General features: G+C 39.2%; 1 protein-coding gene and 1 long non-coding RNA gene across 2 annotated transcripts; one reads left to right on the forward strand and one right to left on the reverse strand.

Annotated features, from left to right (window-relative positions):
- Positions 1 to 1,942: 1,942 nt before the first annotated feature.
- On the forward strand, positions 1,943 to 2,269 carry LOC120113082 (uncharacterized). Its single transcript, XM_039133949.3, has one exon. The coding sequence runs from the start codon at positions 1,943 to 1,945 to the stop codon at positions 2,267 to 2,269; it is 327 nt and encodes a 108-aa protein (XP_038989877.3).
- Positions 2,270 to 13,221: 10,952 nt separating this feature from the next.
- LOC120106550 (uncharacterized) lies at positions 13,222 to 14,088 on the reverse strand. The gene is made up of 2 exons (XR_015975683.2): positions 13,782 to 14,088; positions 13,222 to 13,640 (listed from the first exon to the last, which is right to left on the reverse strand). It is a non-coding gene; the product is annotated as an uncharacterized LOC120106550 (long non-coding RNA).
- Between the last annotated feature and the right edge of the window lie 5,500 nt (positions 14,089 to 19,588).

Genomic DNA, 19,588 nt, shown 5'->3' on the forward strand with positions numbered 1-19,588 from the left:
TTTTGGGCTATAAAAAGGGACCTCTTAAGTGGTTCTCAACAACTCTTCACCAACCAAAAAGCTAGATCATTCAAGAGAGAAGTTAGAAAGAAAAGCTCAAGGGAGTGAGTGCATTCAAGGAAGGAAATCAAGTATTCTCAAGTCTCCCAAGCGATTTCAAGCTCAACCACTCTTGTGCGCTCGGGATTCGAAGCTCACACTCAACCCTACGCGCTCCACCTCGGAAGAATCAACATTTCCCACGCTTCCAACGGCAAAAGGATTCTTCCGGGTTACATTATTCATAATTGTTATATTTGCTTCTCAGAGCTTTTATTTCCTTTTGTAAACTCTTTTATTGTGGTGCTTGTTCCAGTCAAGGGACTTGGAACAAGGGAAAGGCGTCCCAAGCCTAAGAGAAATTGGGGGTTTTAGGGTTTGTTGTGAGCCCGGTGTAAAACAACGAGTTGGGTAGTGAACTCGCAAAACTACCGTACTGTAATCTTGGATTATAGTGGAAATTCCCAAAGGCGCTTTGGAGAGTGGATGTAGGAGCGGTGAAGGCTCCGAACCACTATAAAACCGTGTGTTTGTGGTTGTCTCTTCTTATCTCTTTATCTTTATTTTAGTTCATATATTTGTGTGTTTTATTTTTAATTAGGCAAAAAGTTTTTTAAAACACCCAATTCACCCCCCTCTTGGGTGACCATCTCTGGGCAACATAAGTTTTATTACATACAGGTCCTCCAATATATTTATTTGGTCCCTGTTCTCGAGTTTCGTTACAGAATAGTACACTGATAATTATGTATTGCTTCCTACAATGAATTGTATTGCATAAATAATCAATTTAGATGCTTTCTTATGATGAATCATGATTATTTAAATTGTTCATATTTTCATGATCAAGGGTCATACATGCATAAGACAAGCTAAAGCATCTTATGTAGAAAAAGACATGAAGTTGATTAAATTTTTGCATATTTGTGGTGATGAGCCAAAGCATCCCATAAATTTTTGAATGCTTTAATTTAGTCAATAAAAGGTCTTTTATCACCATCTTATGAAATTGAACACTTGTATCATACATAATGACCCGACCCCAAAGGGAAGCCATTATACAAGGTTAATAATGAGATAAAATAATGTTATTAGTATGATATTTATGATGAAATCTTGTTGCCAAAAGATCTTGAATTCTTTGATATCTAGTGAAATTATCCATTGAATAACGGTGTCTAGGAAAAGCTTGTCAAAAAGGCCTACATACCTAAGAAAGGCTGGTACTTAAGTGAGCCTAGTGCTCCACCACCGATCTGAAGCTGATCTGGCTGTTATTCTTTGAATTTTTCAACTAGACATCTAAAGTTCATTAACTATCATACTTAATGCATTAGTTTTATTGTAAAGGGGTAAATCATGTAAAGTTATTTTTTGGGATAATTAAGATGAATTATAATAAGTCATATAAGGTATTTATCCTATTAAAGCTTTATTTTGATACCGTTTTTTAAAGAAAATGTCATGATTATTTGAGGGTAGCCACAACATCTTAAATTATTATGATGTGTAATTTGGATCACATTCAGAGTCGTGAGACAAAATTAAGGAATTAAATGGTATTTAATATTGCAATTAAGTCTTAATTGAGATAAGATAGTGGATTCATTACTGAAATGAGAATTTTCTATGTCCATAGATAATGAAAATTTCTTATTTTTAGTGCGTGATATTTACTAGTCTTATTAATAAAGTTTAAGTAAATTCAATACATATTGCAACCTTTGTCCACAGGGAGGTTTGAATTTACTTTAATTTTGGAAATGTTTCATAGCATAATATGTTATTAGTTTTTACAGTTATTCTTACTGTATTTTTGAGTACTGAATCATCTCGGGTTCCATTATTGGGTGATGATAATTATTCTAACTGAAAAGATAAAATTTTGTTGACTTTGGGGGGCATGGACCTTGACTTGGTGCTTCATGTGGATGAACCATCCGTCCCCACAGAATCAAATTCGCCAACTGATAAGGCTTCTTATGAGCGGTTGGAGCGATCTAATCGCCTAAGTTTGATGCTCATTAAGTCTTGTATCAGTAAGGGCATCAAGGGTTCGATCCCTGATTGCCATAAGGCAAAGGATTTCATGAAGGCCATAGAAGATCAGTTTATCAGCTCTGATAAGGCATTGGCTAGCACCCTGATGAAAAGGCTTTCAGACATGAGTCATAGCAGTTCTAAAAGTGTGCGTAAACACATTATGGAGATGCGTGACATTGCTGCTTGACTTAGAGGTTTAGAGATATAGATTTCAGAGTCATTTTTGGTACATTTCATTTTGAACTCTTTTCCTAAGGAATATGATCCTTTTAAAATTTTCTATAATACATATAAGACAAAATGGTCAATTAATGAACTCTTGACCACGTGTGTTCAAGAGAAAGAGAGATTAAAGCATGAGACTCTTGAACTTGTTAATTTAGCATTTCAAAGAAAAGAAAAAACTCATAAAGAAAAAGGTGTCTCTAAAGAGAAGAATGCTAGTGTCTTTCAAGCGTGAAGGCAATAACGTTGCATGCTTCTTTTGCAAGAAAAAAGGGACATATGAAGAAGGATTGTACCAAATATAGGAAGTGGCTCGAAAGAAAAGATAATCTACTATCTCCTGTGTGTTATGAGTCTAATTTTGTCAATGTTCATAATAATACATAGTGGATTGATTCTGGTACTATAATTCACATTGCCCATATCATGTAGGGCTTTTCTCTTCCAAAAGATTGGCATAAAGAGGAATATTATTAAGAAGAACTCCTCGTTATTATGGCATAGGCAATTGGGACATATCTCAATAGCAAGAATAAAGAGGTTACTAAATGAAGGAGTTTAAATACTCTTGATTTTACCGACCTTGGTACTTGTGTGGATTGCATAAAAGAAAAACAAACAACGAGACCACTAAAGGAGCCAAAAGGAGTTTTGAGACTCTAGAGATAATACACACAGATCTTTGTGGACCATTTATCCCACCTTGTCTGAATGGTTAAAGATATTTTATCTCATTCATTGATGACCATACTCGGTATATATATCTCTATCCTTTATATGATAAGGCTGAGGCACTTGATGCTTTCAAAACATATAAAGCAGAGGTAGAGAAACAAACCGAAAAGAAAATTAAAGTTATTAGGTCAGACAGGAGTAGAGAGTATTATGGAAGGTACACAGAATTTGGACAGAAGCCTGGGCCATTTGCTACATTCCTTAAAGAAAAGGGCATAATTGCTCAATATTCAATGCCGGGGATACCACAACAAAATGGTGTGACAGAAAGAAGGAATTGTACGCTGATGGACATGGTAAAGAGCATGCTTAGTCATTCGAATATTCCTATCAAGCTATGGAGTGAAGCTTTAAAAATCGCTGTATATGTACTAAATAGGGTTCCATCTAAGGCTGTTCCTAAAACTCCTTTTGAGTTGTGGAAAGGATGGAAACCAAGTTTAGGATATTTACATATATGGGGTTGTCCAGTTCAAGTGAGGATTTATAATCCACACATGAAGAAATTAGACCCTAGGACGGTTAGCGGTTTCTTTATTGGGTATGCTGAAAATTTCAAGAGATTCAAGTTTTATTGTCCCGCACACACACATAGAATCGTTGAAGCTAGAAATGCTAAATTTTTTGAGGATCATGAGTTTAGTGGGAGTGGTCTTCCTCGAACCATATCGTTTGAGGAAATAAAGGAACCAATTGGTGAACCAAGTGGGGAATCAATTGGGAATATGGTTGCTTTTCAAAATCCAGTTCCAAATATAATTGAAGAACAACCAACTTAAGAGCAACCACACCTTGAAAAACAAACTCATACGGAACCTCTTGTTGAATCAAGACGATCCTCAAGAATAAGGAGACCAGTAATATCTAGCGACTACCTTATATACCTTCAAGAATCCGACTTTGATGTTGGACCTCAAGTTGATCCTAATTCATTTTCAGAAGCCATGATAGGGGATCATTTCTCTCTATGGCATGATGCCATGAAGGAAGAGATGGAATCAATGGCTAAAAATTAAGTATGGGATCTCGTTGAGTTACCACAAGGAGCAAAAGCCATTGGCTGTAAATGGGTCTTTAAGACCAAAAGGATCTCCTCTAGTAATGTTAAACGATATAAGGCTAGACTTGTAGCCAAAGGTTTCACTCAAAAGGAAGGAATTGTTTTTCATAAGACCTTCTCTCCAGTTTCTAAGAAGGACTCTTTTAGGATAGTCATGGCATTAGTAGCTCATTTTGACTTAGAGCTACATTAGATGGATGTGAAAACGGCCTTTTTGAATGGTGATCTTGAGGAAATGATATACATGAATCAACCTGAAAGATTTTCATCTAAGGATAGTCACCTGGTTTGCAAGTTAAAGAAATCCATATATGGACTTAAACATGCCTCCCGCCAATGGTATATTAAGTTTCACAACATTGTTACTTCATATGGTTTTACGGAGAACATTGTTGATCAGTGTATATACCTTAAGATCAGTGGAAGTAAATATATCTTTCTAGTCCTATATGTGGATGATATTTTAATTGCAACCAATGATTTGGGTTTGCTACGTGAAATTAAAGATTTTCTTTCTAAACACTTTGAGATGAAGGATTTGGGTGAAGCCTCATATGTCATTGGCATAGAGATTCATAAAGATAGATTCCGAAGAATATTGGGATTGTCTCAAAGGGCCTACATCGAAAGAGTTTTAGAAAGATTTAATATGAAGTTTTGTTCACCTTCAGTAGCACCCATTGTCAAAGAAGACAAATTCAGTTTGAGACAATCACCACAAAATAATTTGGAACTGAAGCATATGAAAAGCATACCTTATGCTTATGCAGTTGGTAGCTTGATGTATGTTCAAGTATGTACTAGTTCAGTCATTGCATTTGCAGTAGGAATGTTGAGGAGATACCAAAGCTCCAAGGTAGAAATATTGGAAAGCTGCCAAGAAAGTACTACAGTATTTATAAGGAACCAAGAACTTCAAACTTGCTTATAGACATACGGATTCCTTGGAGTTTATCGGATATCCAAATTTAGATTTTGCTAGATGTTTGGATACAAGGAAGTCTATAACTACTTCATCAATCATAGAAGCAGAATTTGTTGCATGCTATGAAGCGACTTCACAGGCTATATGACTAAGGAATTTCATAGCAGGACTAAGGGTCGTTGATTCTATATCAAGACCAATAAAGATCTATTGTGATAATACGGTTGCAGTTTGCTTTTTTAAGAATAACAAAAGTGGCAGGTATTTGGTTGTGAGAGATAAAGTAAGTAAGATCTAGAGATGTGTTCATTGAACATATCAATATTGAGCTGATGATTGCTGATCCCATGACTAAAGCATTGCCGGCTAAAGTTTACACAAATCATGTGGATCATATGGGACTTATTAGCTCATTTGATGTATGATCTTTCTTTTCATTTTTGTATTCACATTTTGTGAATAATGCTTATAGCTTTGATACATGACTATGGTTGTGCACATAAAGTTTATCTTTTGTCATGTATGGTATTTTTTGATACATAAAGAGATACATAAAGAAAAGACCCTAAGGGACTATCATTTAGTCATTCAGTAAGATATGGATATATCTTATAAAGTACATATCAATAAATATCTTACATTGTAATACATGGAAAGAAATATCTTCATAATAAGATATAACCGCTATGATTCATGTAATGGTATTTGTTGATAAAGGATACAAGATTGGATAAATTTAATTATGGCCATAATACAGTTTTGTCATCTTTATGTTACGTGGGCCAAGTGAGAGAATGTTAGCACGTCTCCTAGTTTTAGGAGACTTGATGTGGCCTACTTGATCAAGTTTACCTACATCACGATAAACATAACCTCGTTTAAATGGTGACTTAATCCAATCTGATTAGAGATTATTTAGAGTTTATCTTATCAGATAGTTTTCGTGATGGATGGAAACTAATTAGAGATAAACCTTAAAGATAAAGATCCGGGTCCCTAACCTAACTCTATAAATAGCCTGTGGATCCATCACCTAAGGCACTCAAGTCCTGCATAGGTTAGAAGCTCCGGATCTCCTCTCTCTCTCTCCCGCAGGTCTCTTCCTCTTTCCTCTCGTGTGGGCGCTTGGATCAGAGGTGGGTGGTTGGTGCTTAATCAAAAATGTTTAATCTCAAGGGTACTTAATCAACGATGGCCGGAGGTCAGTAAAAATTTATTTATTTTATTAATTATTATAACTGGATTCGGATTTCGGGCCGGATTCCAAAGTCCGAAACCCGAATCCAAAACATCTTCTTCCACCTGATCGAAAGGAGGAGAAGAGGGGGCCAAACTGGCGGCCCCTCTTCCCTGACGGCGGCGGCCTCCTCCTTTGGACGGCAGCCTGCCGCCTTCTCCCCTCCAGTTATAATAATTAATAAAATAAATAAATTTTTACTGACCTCTGGCCATCGTTGATTAAGCACCTTTGAGATTAAACATTTTTGATGAAGCACCAACCACTCACCTCTAATCCAAGCGCCCACAGGAGAGGGAAGAGGAAGAGATATGCGGGAGAGAGAGAGAGAGAAGATCCGGAGCTTCTAACCTATGCAGGACTTGAGTGTCTTAGGTGATGGATCCACATGCTATTTATAGAGCTAGGTTAGGGACCCGAATCTTTATCTTTAAGGTTTATCTCTAATTAGTTTCCATCCATCACGAAAACCACCTGATAAGATAAACTCTGAATAACCTCTAATCAGATTGGATTAAGTCACCATTTAAACGAGGTTGTGTTTATCTTGATGTGGGTAAACTTGATCAAGTGGGCCACATCAAGTCTCCTAAAATTAGGAGACGTGCTAACAATAAGAACTGGGTGAATAATATGTCCAAGTGTCGAAGATTGGGGCAGGAAATGAATAGAATGCCCTGTGCAATTTCAGGAGGAAAAAACAAAAGCAAGAAGCATGTTTTGCTAATTGATAAGAAATTCCTATACCAAATATTTGTGTCTATTATTATTTATAAAACAATACATGGGCCAAACAGTGAAAGATATTTAGAACAAAGTGGATGAAGAGGAGGGGTTTCTTGGGCAACTGCAATCATCCCATGGGCATGAGACTGAAGGGAAGTCTCATACAATAAAGATGTAGCCAACAGTCATGCACAGGTTGAAATAAATGAAGTACCGTTAAGTGCTAAAGCAATGAAATGATAACGATAAAACCAGATTGTGCTTAAGCGTTTACAAGATCTAATCAAACCAAGAGCAGATTCCCACCACCTTCTAGTAAAATCATCTTTTTGGTTAAAGTAAAATGACTCATAAGCAACGACTTGAAATAGTCTCATCATTACTAAGCAAGCTTTATCCTATCAAACTTTTTCTCAACTTTATGAATAGATTATGTTCCATTAAGTTTCAGAAACAGCTGATGATCGGCTTTCATACTGATAACAGTCCTTAATTATAAATTGACGTCAAATTCCAAGCCAAGACAATCTGAGAAATCAAGTGGCCCCATTATATACCTAGAGGATGAGGTCAGAATTAAAAAGAAACCTGCATTTTCTTGAAATATTAAACAGTTTGACAGACTTGGTTACAGGGGTGAATGATCATGGGTGATGAAGAAGATTTCACTTGACTCACAGAATGAAGTAAGCCCTTGCCAACTTCTAATCAACCACCAAGAACCCTCTTCTTTGACGCAAGAGATCTATGCTTTCAGCACACTTTGTATCGAAAATAGATCAAATAGTGGCAAGCATAACATACATGACTCATATCCTATCTAAAGTAATACGTTGTTCCAGAAAGATGAAAATGGATTAATTTAAGGAATTATATGCCACTAAGTAAACTTTCACTAGGTACAATATTTTGATATCTATAGGCAAGAACTCCCCTGTATCTGTACCTGTTAAACTGAAAATAGTGATTAGCAGTTCGCACAGATACAATCAGCTGATTTTAGTTTATGGTGCTGTAATTAGCCATTGTCTATTTGGATGTAATTATGGAAGAAGCTGGCGTGCTGCATCCAGACTCATCACTCACAGGAATGTGGTTATCAAGTTCAACATTATCTTTTTAGCATATAAATTTGCATTCATGATCATCTAAATGCAACACCAGTGGGTACTGTGATTGGTAAAAAGAAGCCTGAGACTCAACTATTCATGAATTAAGGTTGATGAATTGTTTATGGTTCTACTTTGGTGTGAAACATATTCTGGCATTGAAAGTGGGCAAGGAACTCAAGCTCCAAAAGACTGGATCAGTCTCGAAGCTTGTCCTAATTATTCCAATCTCTTTGGAGTTTGCCTATTGGAAGTGCCTTTGTGCCGAAGGGCGGATTTCACCGATTGTCACAACTACCATGATGCACACAGCCCCAAGGTTAGATGCTTTCATCCCACAGTAGCTAAGCAATTAGCGTTGCGAGCCATCCCTCAACTGCTACATCTCTACAATGACCATGACTTATTAACTTCACATTCCGAGACTTTTCATGATAGACTTGACAAGTGCTTCATTTCTATTTTCCAGTTACAATGAGGTGTCTGTAGGCCTAAATAAGTCAAAAGAGTCGGGCAAATTTGAAACGAGAGAGGATGAAAGTGAAGAGTTGGATGCTAAAAGGAAAGACGAGCCATGAAGAAGAGGGTGGGGCAGCTGGTACTGGAGGAGGCAAAGGAGGGAGAATCCCAGGTGGGACAAGATCTGAGGTCCATCATTGGTCACCATCAGGACATTGTGGTGCTGCAGCTTGGATGCAAGTGCTATATATTGTTCCTCCATCCACCATTCTTAGCATTTGGTTGATCCTTCCCTTTGTTAGAAAAGACCCCTCACTAGATAAATAACTTTCCTATCTTTGTGTGAGTAGAATAAGAATACCACAATAATTAATTAATGCAAGAACTACCAAAAACTAACCACAAGCAAGAGACAACAATTTTTAGGTGGAAAACCCTCCAATGTGAGGAAAAAAACCACCGAATCTAAGTCCACCACAAACCTCCACTATCAATAATAATGGGCTTACAAAGTATCTTCTCTAGGCTAAGCTAGTGGATCACATACATCAAGGATCTCTTTCTTGGATCACAAACAAATAGTTTATATGAAAAAGAGTTTAGGCTCTAATAATAAAATGAGAACAATCTCACCGAGTGTAGATTTGCATAAGGTTCTTCTTCCTCTTGAGATGCCTTGAATAAGATCTTCACCTTCTCTTTAAGATGGATTCCACAAGCACTTTACCAAGATGACTGCCCTCTTTTTCTTTTCATCCATCCTCTAAGAAAATAAACCTTAACACCTCTTTTCCTTTTTTTGTTTCCTTTTATTCTTTTCTTTTTTTTTACTTAAATTGTTAGGTCCCACCTTACATAAGGTGGGACTCAGCCAACAATTCTCCCCCTCCCACCTTATGTGAGAGGTTCCACCAAGCTTACCTTAAGCATACAAATATCATGCTTCTTCTTAGGCAAAATTTTAATCATCATATCCGACCCATTCTCATCGGTATGGATTTTCTCTAGATGCAAAAGTTTTTCTTCCAACATATCCCGAATCTAATGATACCTCATATCAATATGTTCGATCTTAAATGAAAGCTAGGATTCTTGCTAAGATGAATGGCACTCTGATTATTAAAAAAAATAGTATACTTTTCTTGTTTCAAGCCCAATTCTTGGATGAATCTTTTTAGCCACAACATTTCCTTACAAGCCTCTGTCACCGCAATATATTCAACCTCTGTAGTGGACAAAGCAACATATTTCTACAATTTGGACTGCCATGAAAGAGCTCCTCCTGCAAAAGTCATCATGTATCCCAATGTAGACTTTTTAGTATCAATATCACCAGCCATATCTGCATCTGTGAATCCCTCTAGCATAGTTTTTTCATTTTCAAAGCATAAGCAAGCTTTGGAAGTACCTCTAAGGTATCTAAGTATCCATTTGACTGCAACCCAATGTTCTTTGCCAGAATTTGAGAGAAATCTGCTCACAACACCAATTGCATAGGCTATGTCTGGTCTTGTACATACTATGACATACATCAAACTTTCTACTACTGAAGCATAGGGAACCTTTTGCATCTCCTCTTTCTCCCTTTCACTTGTAGGACATTGCTTATTTGTGAGTTTGAAATAATTTGCAAGTGGAGAGGAAATCGGTTTAACCTTTTTCATATGAAACCGCTCAAGCATCCTTTCTGCTGAGTAATTGATTAATCCCTAACTTGGTTTTGATGTGCCAAAACATTGAGAGTGTATTCTTTGTTGGACTAACAGTTTTAAACAGGTATCTTCAGGATAACGATGTTACAACTTCAAAAGAATAACTTAGAAATGGTTCATAGATCTTAGAGTCAAGCTTTGGAACCAGTCAAGCATTTTTCAGAGTTCGAGTCGACTCCCAGGAAGTTCGAGTTGACTCCGGCACAAGTATAGAATATTGGCACACCTTCGAACCGTCTCCACCAAGCGCGAGTCAACTCTCTCAAAAAGACAGAAAGAAGTATTTTCGGTCGCAAAATGCAAGTCGACTCGAGTCAAGCGCAAGTCGTCTCCTATCCCGCGGACGAAGCGTGAGTCGCCTCTTCACTAGTACGAGACGTCTCTCTCAGACAAAGACAGAAAACTTGTTTTCGACGGACGAAGATGCGAGACGACTTCCGAACCATGCGAGCCGACTCCAATGAAAAGTTGATCGATAACCCGACAGAAGGATTCCCAGCAAGAGCGACTTCAGACTTATACGAGATGTCTCCGACTTTAGCCGAGCCGACTCCTGGATGGGCGAGACGTCTCCAGCTTCAACGGACCTTTTTTGTCAGAAATGACAGGCATGACAGAACGGCTAGTTTTTGGATATAACAGCTAGTTTTTTCAAAACTAAGCTATAAAAAGACCCATTCAGAGTGAAACAAAAAAGAAACAAAAAATCCAAACAAGAGGAAAAGCAAATCAGTTTGAAACAAGGGCTCAAAGGATATTCAAAGGAAAATCGGAAGAAAGCAAGTCTTCGTCGAGAATCCATTCTTTCTCCACACCCGAGCCATAATAGAAGGATCCTTCATTGCTGTTTGATCTGGAAAAGGATCTAGAAGAAAAGAAGCGTCTCGATTGTAGAGATGTAGCAGTTGAGGGATGGCTCGCAACGCTAATTGCTTAGCTACTGTGGGATGAAAGCATCTAACTTTGGGGCCGTGTGCATCATGGTAGTTGTGACAATCGGTGAAATCCGCCCTTCGGCACAAAGGCACTTCCAATAGGCAAACTCCAAAGAGATTGGAATAATTAGGACAAGCTTCGAGACTGATCCAGTCTTTTGGAGCTTGAGTTCCTTGCCCACTTTCAATGCCAGAATATGTTTCACACCAAAGTAGAACCATAAACAATTCATCAACCTTAATTCATGAATAGTTGAGTCTCAGGCTTCTTTTTACCAATCACAGTACCCACTGGTGTTGCATTTAGATGATCATGAATGCAAATTTATATGCTAAAAAGTTAATGTTGAACTTGATAACCACATTCCTGTGAGTGATGAGTCTGGATGCAGCACGCCAGCTTCTTCCATAATTACATCCAAATAGACAATGGCTAATTACAGCACCATAAACTAAAATCAGCTGATTGTATCTGTGCGAACTGCTAATCACTATTTTCAGTTTAACAGGTACAGATACAGGGGAGTTCTTGCCTATAGGTATCAAAATATTGTACCTAGTGAAAGTTTACTTAGTGGCATATAATTCCTTAAATTAATCCATTTTCATCTTTCTGGAACAACGTATTACTTTAGATAGGATATGAGTCATGTATGTTATGCTTGCCACTATTTGATCTATTTTCGATACAAAGTGTGCTGAAAGCATAGATCTCTTGCGTCAAAGAAGAGGGTTCTTGGTGGTTGATTAGAAGTTGGCAAGGGCTTACTTCATTCTGTGAGTCAAGTGAAATCTTCTTCATCACCCATGATCATTCACCCCTGTAACCAAGTCTGTCAAACTGTTTGATATTTCAAGAAAATGCAGGTTTCTTTTTAATTCTGACCTCATCCTCTAGGTATATAATGGGGCCACTTGATTTCTCAGATTGTCTTGGCTTGGAATTTGACGTCAATTTATAATTAAGGACTGTTATCAGTATGAGAGCCGATCATCAGCTGTTTCTGAAACTTAATGGAACATAATCTATTCATAAAGTTGAGAAAAAGTTTGATAGGATAAAGCTTGCTTAGTAATGATGAGACTATTTCAAGTCGTTGCTTATGAGTCATTTTACTTTAACCAAAAAGATGATTTTACTAGAAGGTGGTGGGAATCTGCTCTTGGTTTGATTAGATCTTGTAAATGCTTAAGCACAATCTGGTTTTATCGTTATCATTTCATTGCTTTAGCACTTAACGGTACTTCATTTATTTCAACCTGTGCATGACTGTTGGCTACATCTTTATTGTATGAGACTTCCCTTCAGTCTCATGCCCATGGGATGATTGCAGTTGCCCAAGAAACCCCTCCTCTTCATCCACTTTGTTCTAAATATCTTTCACTGTTTGGCCCATGTATTGTTTTATAAATAATAATAGACACAAATATTTGGTATAGGAATTTCTTATCAATTAGCAAAACATGCTTCTTGCTTTTGTTTGTTCCTCCTGAAATTGCACAGCACATTCTATTCATTTTCTGGCCCCAATCTTCGACACTTGGACATATTATTCAACCAGTTCTTATCTCATAAAATTACACCATATGATCTGCAAACAACGGACCTCAGGGGTACCTTCGGAAGCACCACTGGTATAACTAAAATCCACGGACACTTCTGCTTGATAGATAAATAAATAACACATGTGGGCATCACTGACTTCGTTTCCTGCAGCTTTATTGAGCCAAGAGCTTCCAAAGATGCATGAATGACTCCTTCCACTAATTAATGATGCATGAGTGCATTAGTTAAAGAAATTAGAAGATCGAATCTCATATCTATGAAATCTTGTGCTGAAAAAGTTTGGGGCCAAGTTATTGCTTAATGCAGAGCCAACTCTCAATCTACTTGATTGTTTTTGTTTTGCTGAACACGAAAGTAGTCTGAATTTTATGCAAGTTTTCCACCTAGAAGCCACCCATCTCTTCTTTAGACTGTTATTTTTTCTACATGGTTCATATCAACAAGGAAAATGAAATTAAGTACATTCTGTTGTTTACTGACAATGAAAGATACATGAGATGATCATCACTATATATAGATTGCAATCTAACAGCAGTCATCATCATAGAATGCAATTTGGAACACCACACTTTCGATGATAAATGGATGTAAACCCTGAGAAATTAATAGAAGAAAAGAAGTACAAGGATCAACCAAATACTAGGGTTGGCGGATAGGTGGGAAGTATATAGCACTTGCATCTGCGGTGCAGCACTGTGATGTCCATGTTGTGCCCCACGATCGGAATTTGCAGTGCCAGGACTTCTCCCGGCAGCTGCACCACCAGCTGCACCACCCTCTCCTTTGTGGCTCTCCTTCCTCCAAGTACCCGAGTCCTCACACTCTCCCCCTCTCCTGACTTCGCTCAACTCGGTGGTCTTGTTCGGGCCTACAAAACATGGACAAAGGAAGCATTTATCAATTCATCTCTTGCAAGGGGAAAAAATAAGGAAAGGCATGGTAAAGTTTTGCACAGATGGTGGAATGGCATGCAAGGTAAACTGCTCGTGAGAGATTGAGGCAATCTGACCTTGAAGCCGTTGGCCTTGTGGTAGCTGTGGCAGTTGATGAGGTCCACTCCCTTCTGGAAGAGTCATTTTGATGGCTGAGCACCAGGGAGACTGGAATAACAGGACAAGGAGAAGCCATGAGAGTATGATGGTCTTCATCTAATATCTGTAACTGGATAAGCAATGTGAGTTGTAGCAGCTGAACAGGAGCGCCAGGTTTGCTTATAGATGTGAAGGCATCATGGCCCGACAGGCATGACCCGGGGAATAGATGCTGTGGGGTTCATTAGTTTAGCCTCATTGATTAGTGACAATAATGAGATAGTGGCAAATGAGAATTCCATACCTTTCTTCTTTAATGGTTAAAGAAGGTTCATTTAGCACTACTTTGTTAGCCGGTAGTGGTGAAAGCGAAAGGAATTCCTATCAAAGCTCAACTCGGTGCAGGCTCTTCGGGTTCTCCAGAAGAGAGCAGTTTAAACGCTCATGCTCTAACTCAGTGATCGACTCTAAGGTTCAGGCAAGCCTACTAGAAGGGTGCAAGATGGTTTTGGTATCAAATCAGTTTGATATCTTACTTATGAGGTGGGAGATTATCTTTCCAAGGGTGGGGCGACATACTGCTCATCAGGTGGCTTAGTAGAGAAGACGTCTACAAGAGGAAGCTTATGACTTTTCTCGTATATTTTGGGGACCAATTCTTGTGCTTCTGAAGTTGGGAATATCGTGTCATATTAAATGTCGGAATTTGTTTCATTCCGAGGAGGAACCTAAGCAATTCATCCACTCACTCATAAATAAATGGGGTAATTAAAATGGGGTAATTAATGGGGTAATTAATTAAGATTATCCTTCCTCTTGGACTGTACAGTTCTGTTTGGGTCAACAGGGACTTCGTGTTATAGTATAGTCATGGGGAGGGTCGGGAGTTAAATAGTTATGTGCGATTCCATCCCCAATTTTAAGCCAATAGATGTTAATTTTAATGTTACCCTCGTATGTTTGAGAGGGAACCCAAGAGATATCAGCGCTCATAGTTCAGGAAAAATAGTTCCATGTCTGACAGACCGAGGATTCTTACCGTGCTTATATATTTTTAGACTCATCAATCTAAACGCTCGAATTTTTAGATAAAATCTTAATATATAGTTCTATATTACATAAAAAAAAAAAGTGTTGAAAAATAATAGTCCTACGATCTTGGTGATGATTTTATCGTTATTCCTGGCAGGGATAGGGTCCCGAAGGGAAAGACAAGGCTTTTACCAAAAATAAAGGGAAAGACAAGGTCTTATCAAACAAATGCCAAAGTTGCTTTAATCTGAGAAAAACATCGGATGGACAGAGGACCTCAGGAACGGCTTTATTTTTTTTCCTGGGTACGTGCGAGGAGGTGCCGCTCTCCTACTACTTGGCAGTCAACCAGACAACCACGGAGTTAGAGACGAGAAAATCTGGGCCGGTATTGGATACTGATACCACTGAATGTCATACCCCGGATTAGGCCCATGATATAGCCGTGCTACGGCAAGCTATCGCCTACAGTAACATAAAGCCTCATTCATTAAAAAAAATGTCATTTCATTCATAAAGTATTTTTTCAAAAGTACATACCTCCAAATTTATACATCCAAAATAAATTTTTTCATTCAAAATTCTTTAGGCTTTCTGCTCTTAGCATCCTATATATCTGAAAAAAAAACAACAGGGGATATATAAGCTATGTGGCCCAGTAAGTGACCATGTACTATCTTATTGGATCAAGCATAATAATTCATATGCCAATGTATCATTTAAAAAAAATAGCAGTTATAGCAAACTAAATCATTTCATACCATATATATTTAAATTAGTACTAAAGCAATGTATACTCCAGCCACGCAATTTCATAAACATGATAATTCAAGTCATATATAAAAAAAATGCTGCCATCTATCCATACTTTATAAATCCTACTCTCAAAAGGATGTGCTGCTATGGTCACTATAATCCCGTAACATGGCCATATTCGTAGTCGACGAGTTTTGTAACTCATTCATATTCGTTACCAACTTTAACCCATTGGTAGAGGGCCATATTCATTGGATGCTAATTTCAGGGTGTCGACTAGCCCCAATTTCTAGAGGCGGACATAGCTACCTGAGAGTTCATAAATCATTATTCTTTTTCATAACTCATACATTCATAAATAGATTGAAAAATGAAAAATGGCATTGTTATACATAAAATTCATGATCATGCCACAAATATGATTTCCATGCAATATATCATAACCATAATTTATACCCAATCACATATTCATGAAAGAATGCTATTTAATCAAATTTATGAATCACATGCAACCATATGCTCGATCCTAATTTTGAGAAAATATATCATATCAAATACAATTTCATAATTTCATACTTACAATTAAATAGTGATTAGAAATCAATAAGATTTGTGTAGGGTTACCTACCTTGATTCGCTCACATAACCCTAATCTCGTCCGTCAAATTCTCTGTACCTATCAAACAGTTCAAAATACAATATTAAATTAAAATTTTAAAATAGACCTGAATAAATCTCAAGTCCCAACCGGATAATTTGGACTAAAATCCGAGGATGGCCTTGGGGTTCTGTCGCTCCTGGAGAGACAGGAGGTACTCATTGCACAGCATGCAGTCCGATTCTCTTTGGAGCCACAGGGGATCTGGAGCCGGACCATGGCAGCCTGCTATGGGCGGGTGGGCCCTGAGGCACTGGGCCGAGGGCAAAGATGTTCTAATCAGTGGTGAGAGATTGCGAAGTACCTGCCTACTGCATTGGTCCATACTAGATGGCTGATAGACGATGGGCGCAATATTGATGTGGCTGGGGACCCATGGGTAGATGCCCTCCCCTTGCAGCATTGGCCGATAATGGTTAGTGTCGAGGCTGCGGAGGGCCTATGTGACTGTGATCTCCTTATCCCTGGGGGGCTGCATGGGACGAGACTAGGCTGGTTCAGCTTTTTGGGGGGCATCTGGCGGAGAGGGTTCGATCCCTCCTGTTACCTAGGTGTGCAGGTTCTGACATGCGAGTTTGGAGCACCTCTACCAGGACCAGCGTCAGGATGGGCGACCTCTCCCGCATTCTCCGGTGGCAGTACGAGCCTGGGCCATACTGTGCTTAGATCTGGCGCTTGGGACTTCACCCGAGGATAGCACTGTTTCTCTGGAAGGTGATCTGGGACCGGCTTCCGACGAGAACAGTTCTTAGTGGACGAGGATTGAAGATTCCTTCGATATGTAGGGATTATGGTGTGGATGAAATGGTGGACCACGCCTTGTTTCAGTGCACATGGGCTAGGGCGACTTGGCGACTGGCAGGTATCCCGCGGGCCATGCACCGATGCTCGGAGTCCCCTTTACTTCGCCAGAAGGGGGCTTGGGTGATTTACATGTCCTACCAGATTTGGCTTGCTAGGAACGCTCGAACCTTTGGCGAACACAGTATGTCCTCGAGTCTTGTGGTGGAGAGTGCACGTGTGCACGCGGTGGAGCTCAATCACATCTTACCTGACGAAGGGACCTTAACAACTCGAGACATCTAGGGTTTTCATACTGCTTCGGCAGCATCCCGTATGGTGTTTTTCACCCGGGAGCCCCCACCCCCGAGTTTCCTCAAGGTCAATTTCGATGGGTCTGTCTTGGACGGAGGTACGAGGGCGGCGCGGGTTTTGTTATTCAGGACCCGTCTGCCAGGGTCATGGCTGCAGGGGGCAGTCAACTCTTCGATATATTGGCTCCGGAAGCAGAGCTGAGGGCCGTTTCGGCGGCCTTCGTCACGCCTGATGTGTTTTACGGGCCAGTTCCATCGTCCTGGAGAAGGATTCGCCACGATCATCAGTTGGGTCCGTGGGGGCCCAAGGGGTATTAGTTGCGTCCACCCTCTGCTCTAAGGTATTTGGGCAATAGTGGGGGCTGGAGGGGCCTTCCAGGCCAAGTATATTTTCCGTAAAGTTAATGGAGCGGCGGACTGGGTGGCTGCTTATGTAGCCAGTCACTCTAGTAGTACTATGTGGGCTGAAGATAGGAAGTTGCTCCTGGCACTCCGAGGTATGTTATTTTTCGATTTTATTGGGTGTATCCATACTTGTCAAGTATGATCCACCCGCCTTAGCAAAAAAATTTTTAAAAAAAAACAGGCAACTCGTACTCTTGGCGGAGCGCTTCCTCCCATCGACTTCGGCTCCCTCCTCTCCGCCACTCCCAGGGGCCGGAAGGGGGATAGGTGGCTGTGAGCCTGTGAGGGTGACTCCCATCAGATACTAAATGAGAAGGGAAGTCGCCCATGCGGAATGCCGCTTGTTAAGTTTGAACTAGACCCGGCAAACCAAATGCCGGGACTAGCGACGTACAAGATAAATCAAGCAATACAAACTAGTCGTGCTTGAACTAGTCTCGGCAGATGGAGAGCCAGTACCAGCTCAAACTTTGCATGGATTTTGCATGAAACACCCTAGCGAAATCGAATGTAATACGGTAGTAGTTTTAACTTGGAATTAAACTAGTCCCGGTACACCGATTGCCCGAACTAGCTCAAGTTTAGATGAGAAGATGCCAAGTCAAATATTATGAGTTGGTAAGTCAAATTTGAACAGGTCCCGGTGTATGGAGTGCCGGGATTAGTTCAAACAAAAAGATTAACGTTACAAAGCAACTCTTCGTATCTGTCGGTACTACGGGAAAGGGCTTGTATGTATAGAATTACAAAGTGGAAGACTTGGTATGAAATTTCGTGGCCACACGTACCTATGGACCTGTGTGGGAGTTTCCACTCTCGGCACCTCTGACACCTCCAATCTTAATAGAATGCACCCCTTTTCGTTCTCTTCTTGATGTAAGAAAAAGAACAACTGCAAGAAGTATATTTTGCATCCTCAAAGTGTTTTGTGAAGTTAATGAATTGATAGAAAAAATTCTAATGAAAGGGAACGGCCCTATATACTTCCTTGCGCATGGATCATTTTTGTCCCATGCTATTGAGTATGATATTAAGTTGATCCCAAATGCTGTAATTGCAGTCTTTCTACTCTCTTCTTGGAAGCTAATCATATCTGTAAAATTTCTCCCTAGTTTCAGTTTTCTTGTATCCACACTCTCTTATATCAATTCACCTCTCTAATATTTGTATTGGATTGACTTTGAACCTTTGTTTTCTAAATTATGTTGGTCGACCTTTGCCCCTCCGGCCAAAAAAAAAAAGAAAATCACTCGGACTGCATTTTATATGGCCAATCATACTGGAGTTACCTTTTGGGATCACCGCATGTCTCTTCTTCTCTAAAGAAACTTTTGTGAATTGAAGGCCCAGGCTGGTGAATGATTAAATTTGGGTCTAATTCTGAGATCAAAAGCTACTGAGATTCAACTCAACCAACACTCAGTCGTATACATCAAATGCCACGAAATAAAAAAATTTAAAGCAGATTTTTAGAATTATTCAAAACAAGAAGCTTTCTTGCTTGAATTATCTTCAGTGTTGCACTTGCTGTCCCACCAATCAAAGTGCTCATAACCATCCATCGCAGACACATTTTTTAGGTAAATCATAGACTCATTGCTGCTGATGAGGCCTCATGCAAATATGGTGGCTTGATGAAAGACCTTCCACTTCTAAAATTAAATATCCTATTTGGATTGGCAAAGAACCGGCTGTTTGAACAAGTCCTTAAATCCTATGATATGTTTAGTTGAAGAAAGTTGGGTTTTGTAATAGAAATGAGAATGAGTAGCTCCAAATTCAGTTATTTGGTTATGGAGATTTTCATTCTTATTTCAATTTTTAGGAGAAATGGGAATAA

Source organism: Phoenix dactylifera, chromosome 2 (assembly GCF_051530095.1).
Source record: "Phoenix dactylifera cultivar Ajwa chromosome 2, Ajwa_hap1_PhDact_Kaust_v1.1, whole genome shotgun sequence".
Lineage (NCBI taxonomy): Eukaryota > Viridiplantae > Streptophyta > Magnoliopsida > Arecales > Arecaceae > Phoenix > Phoenix dactylifera.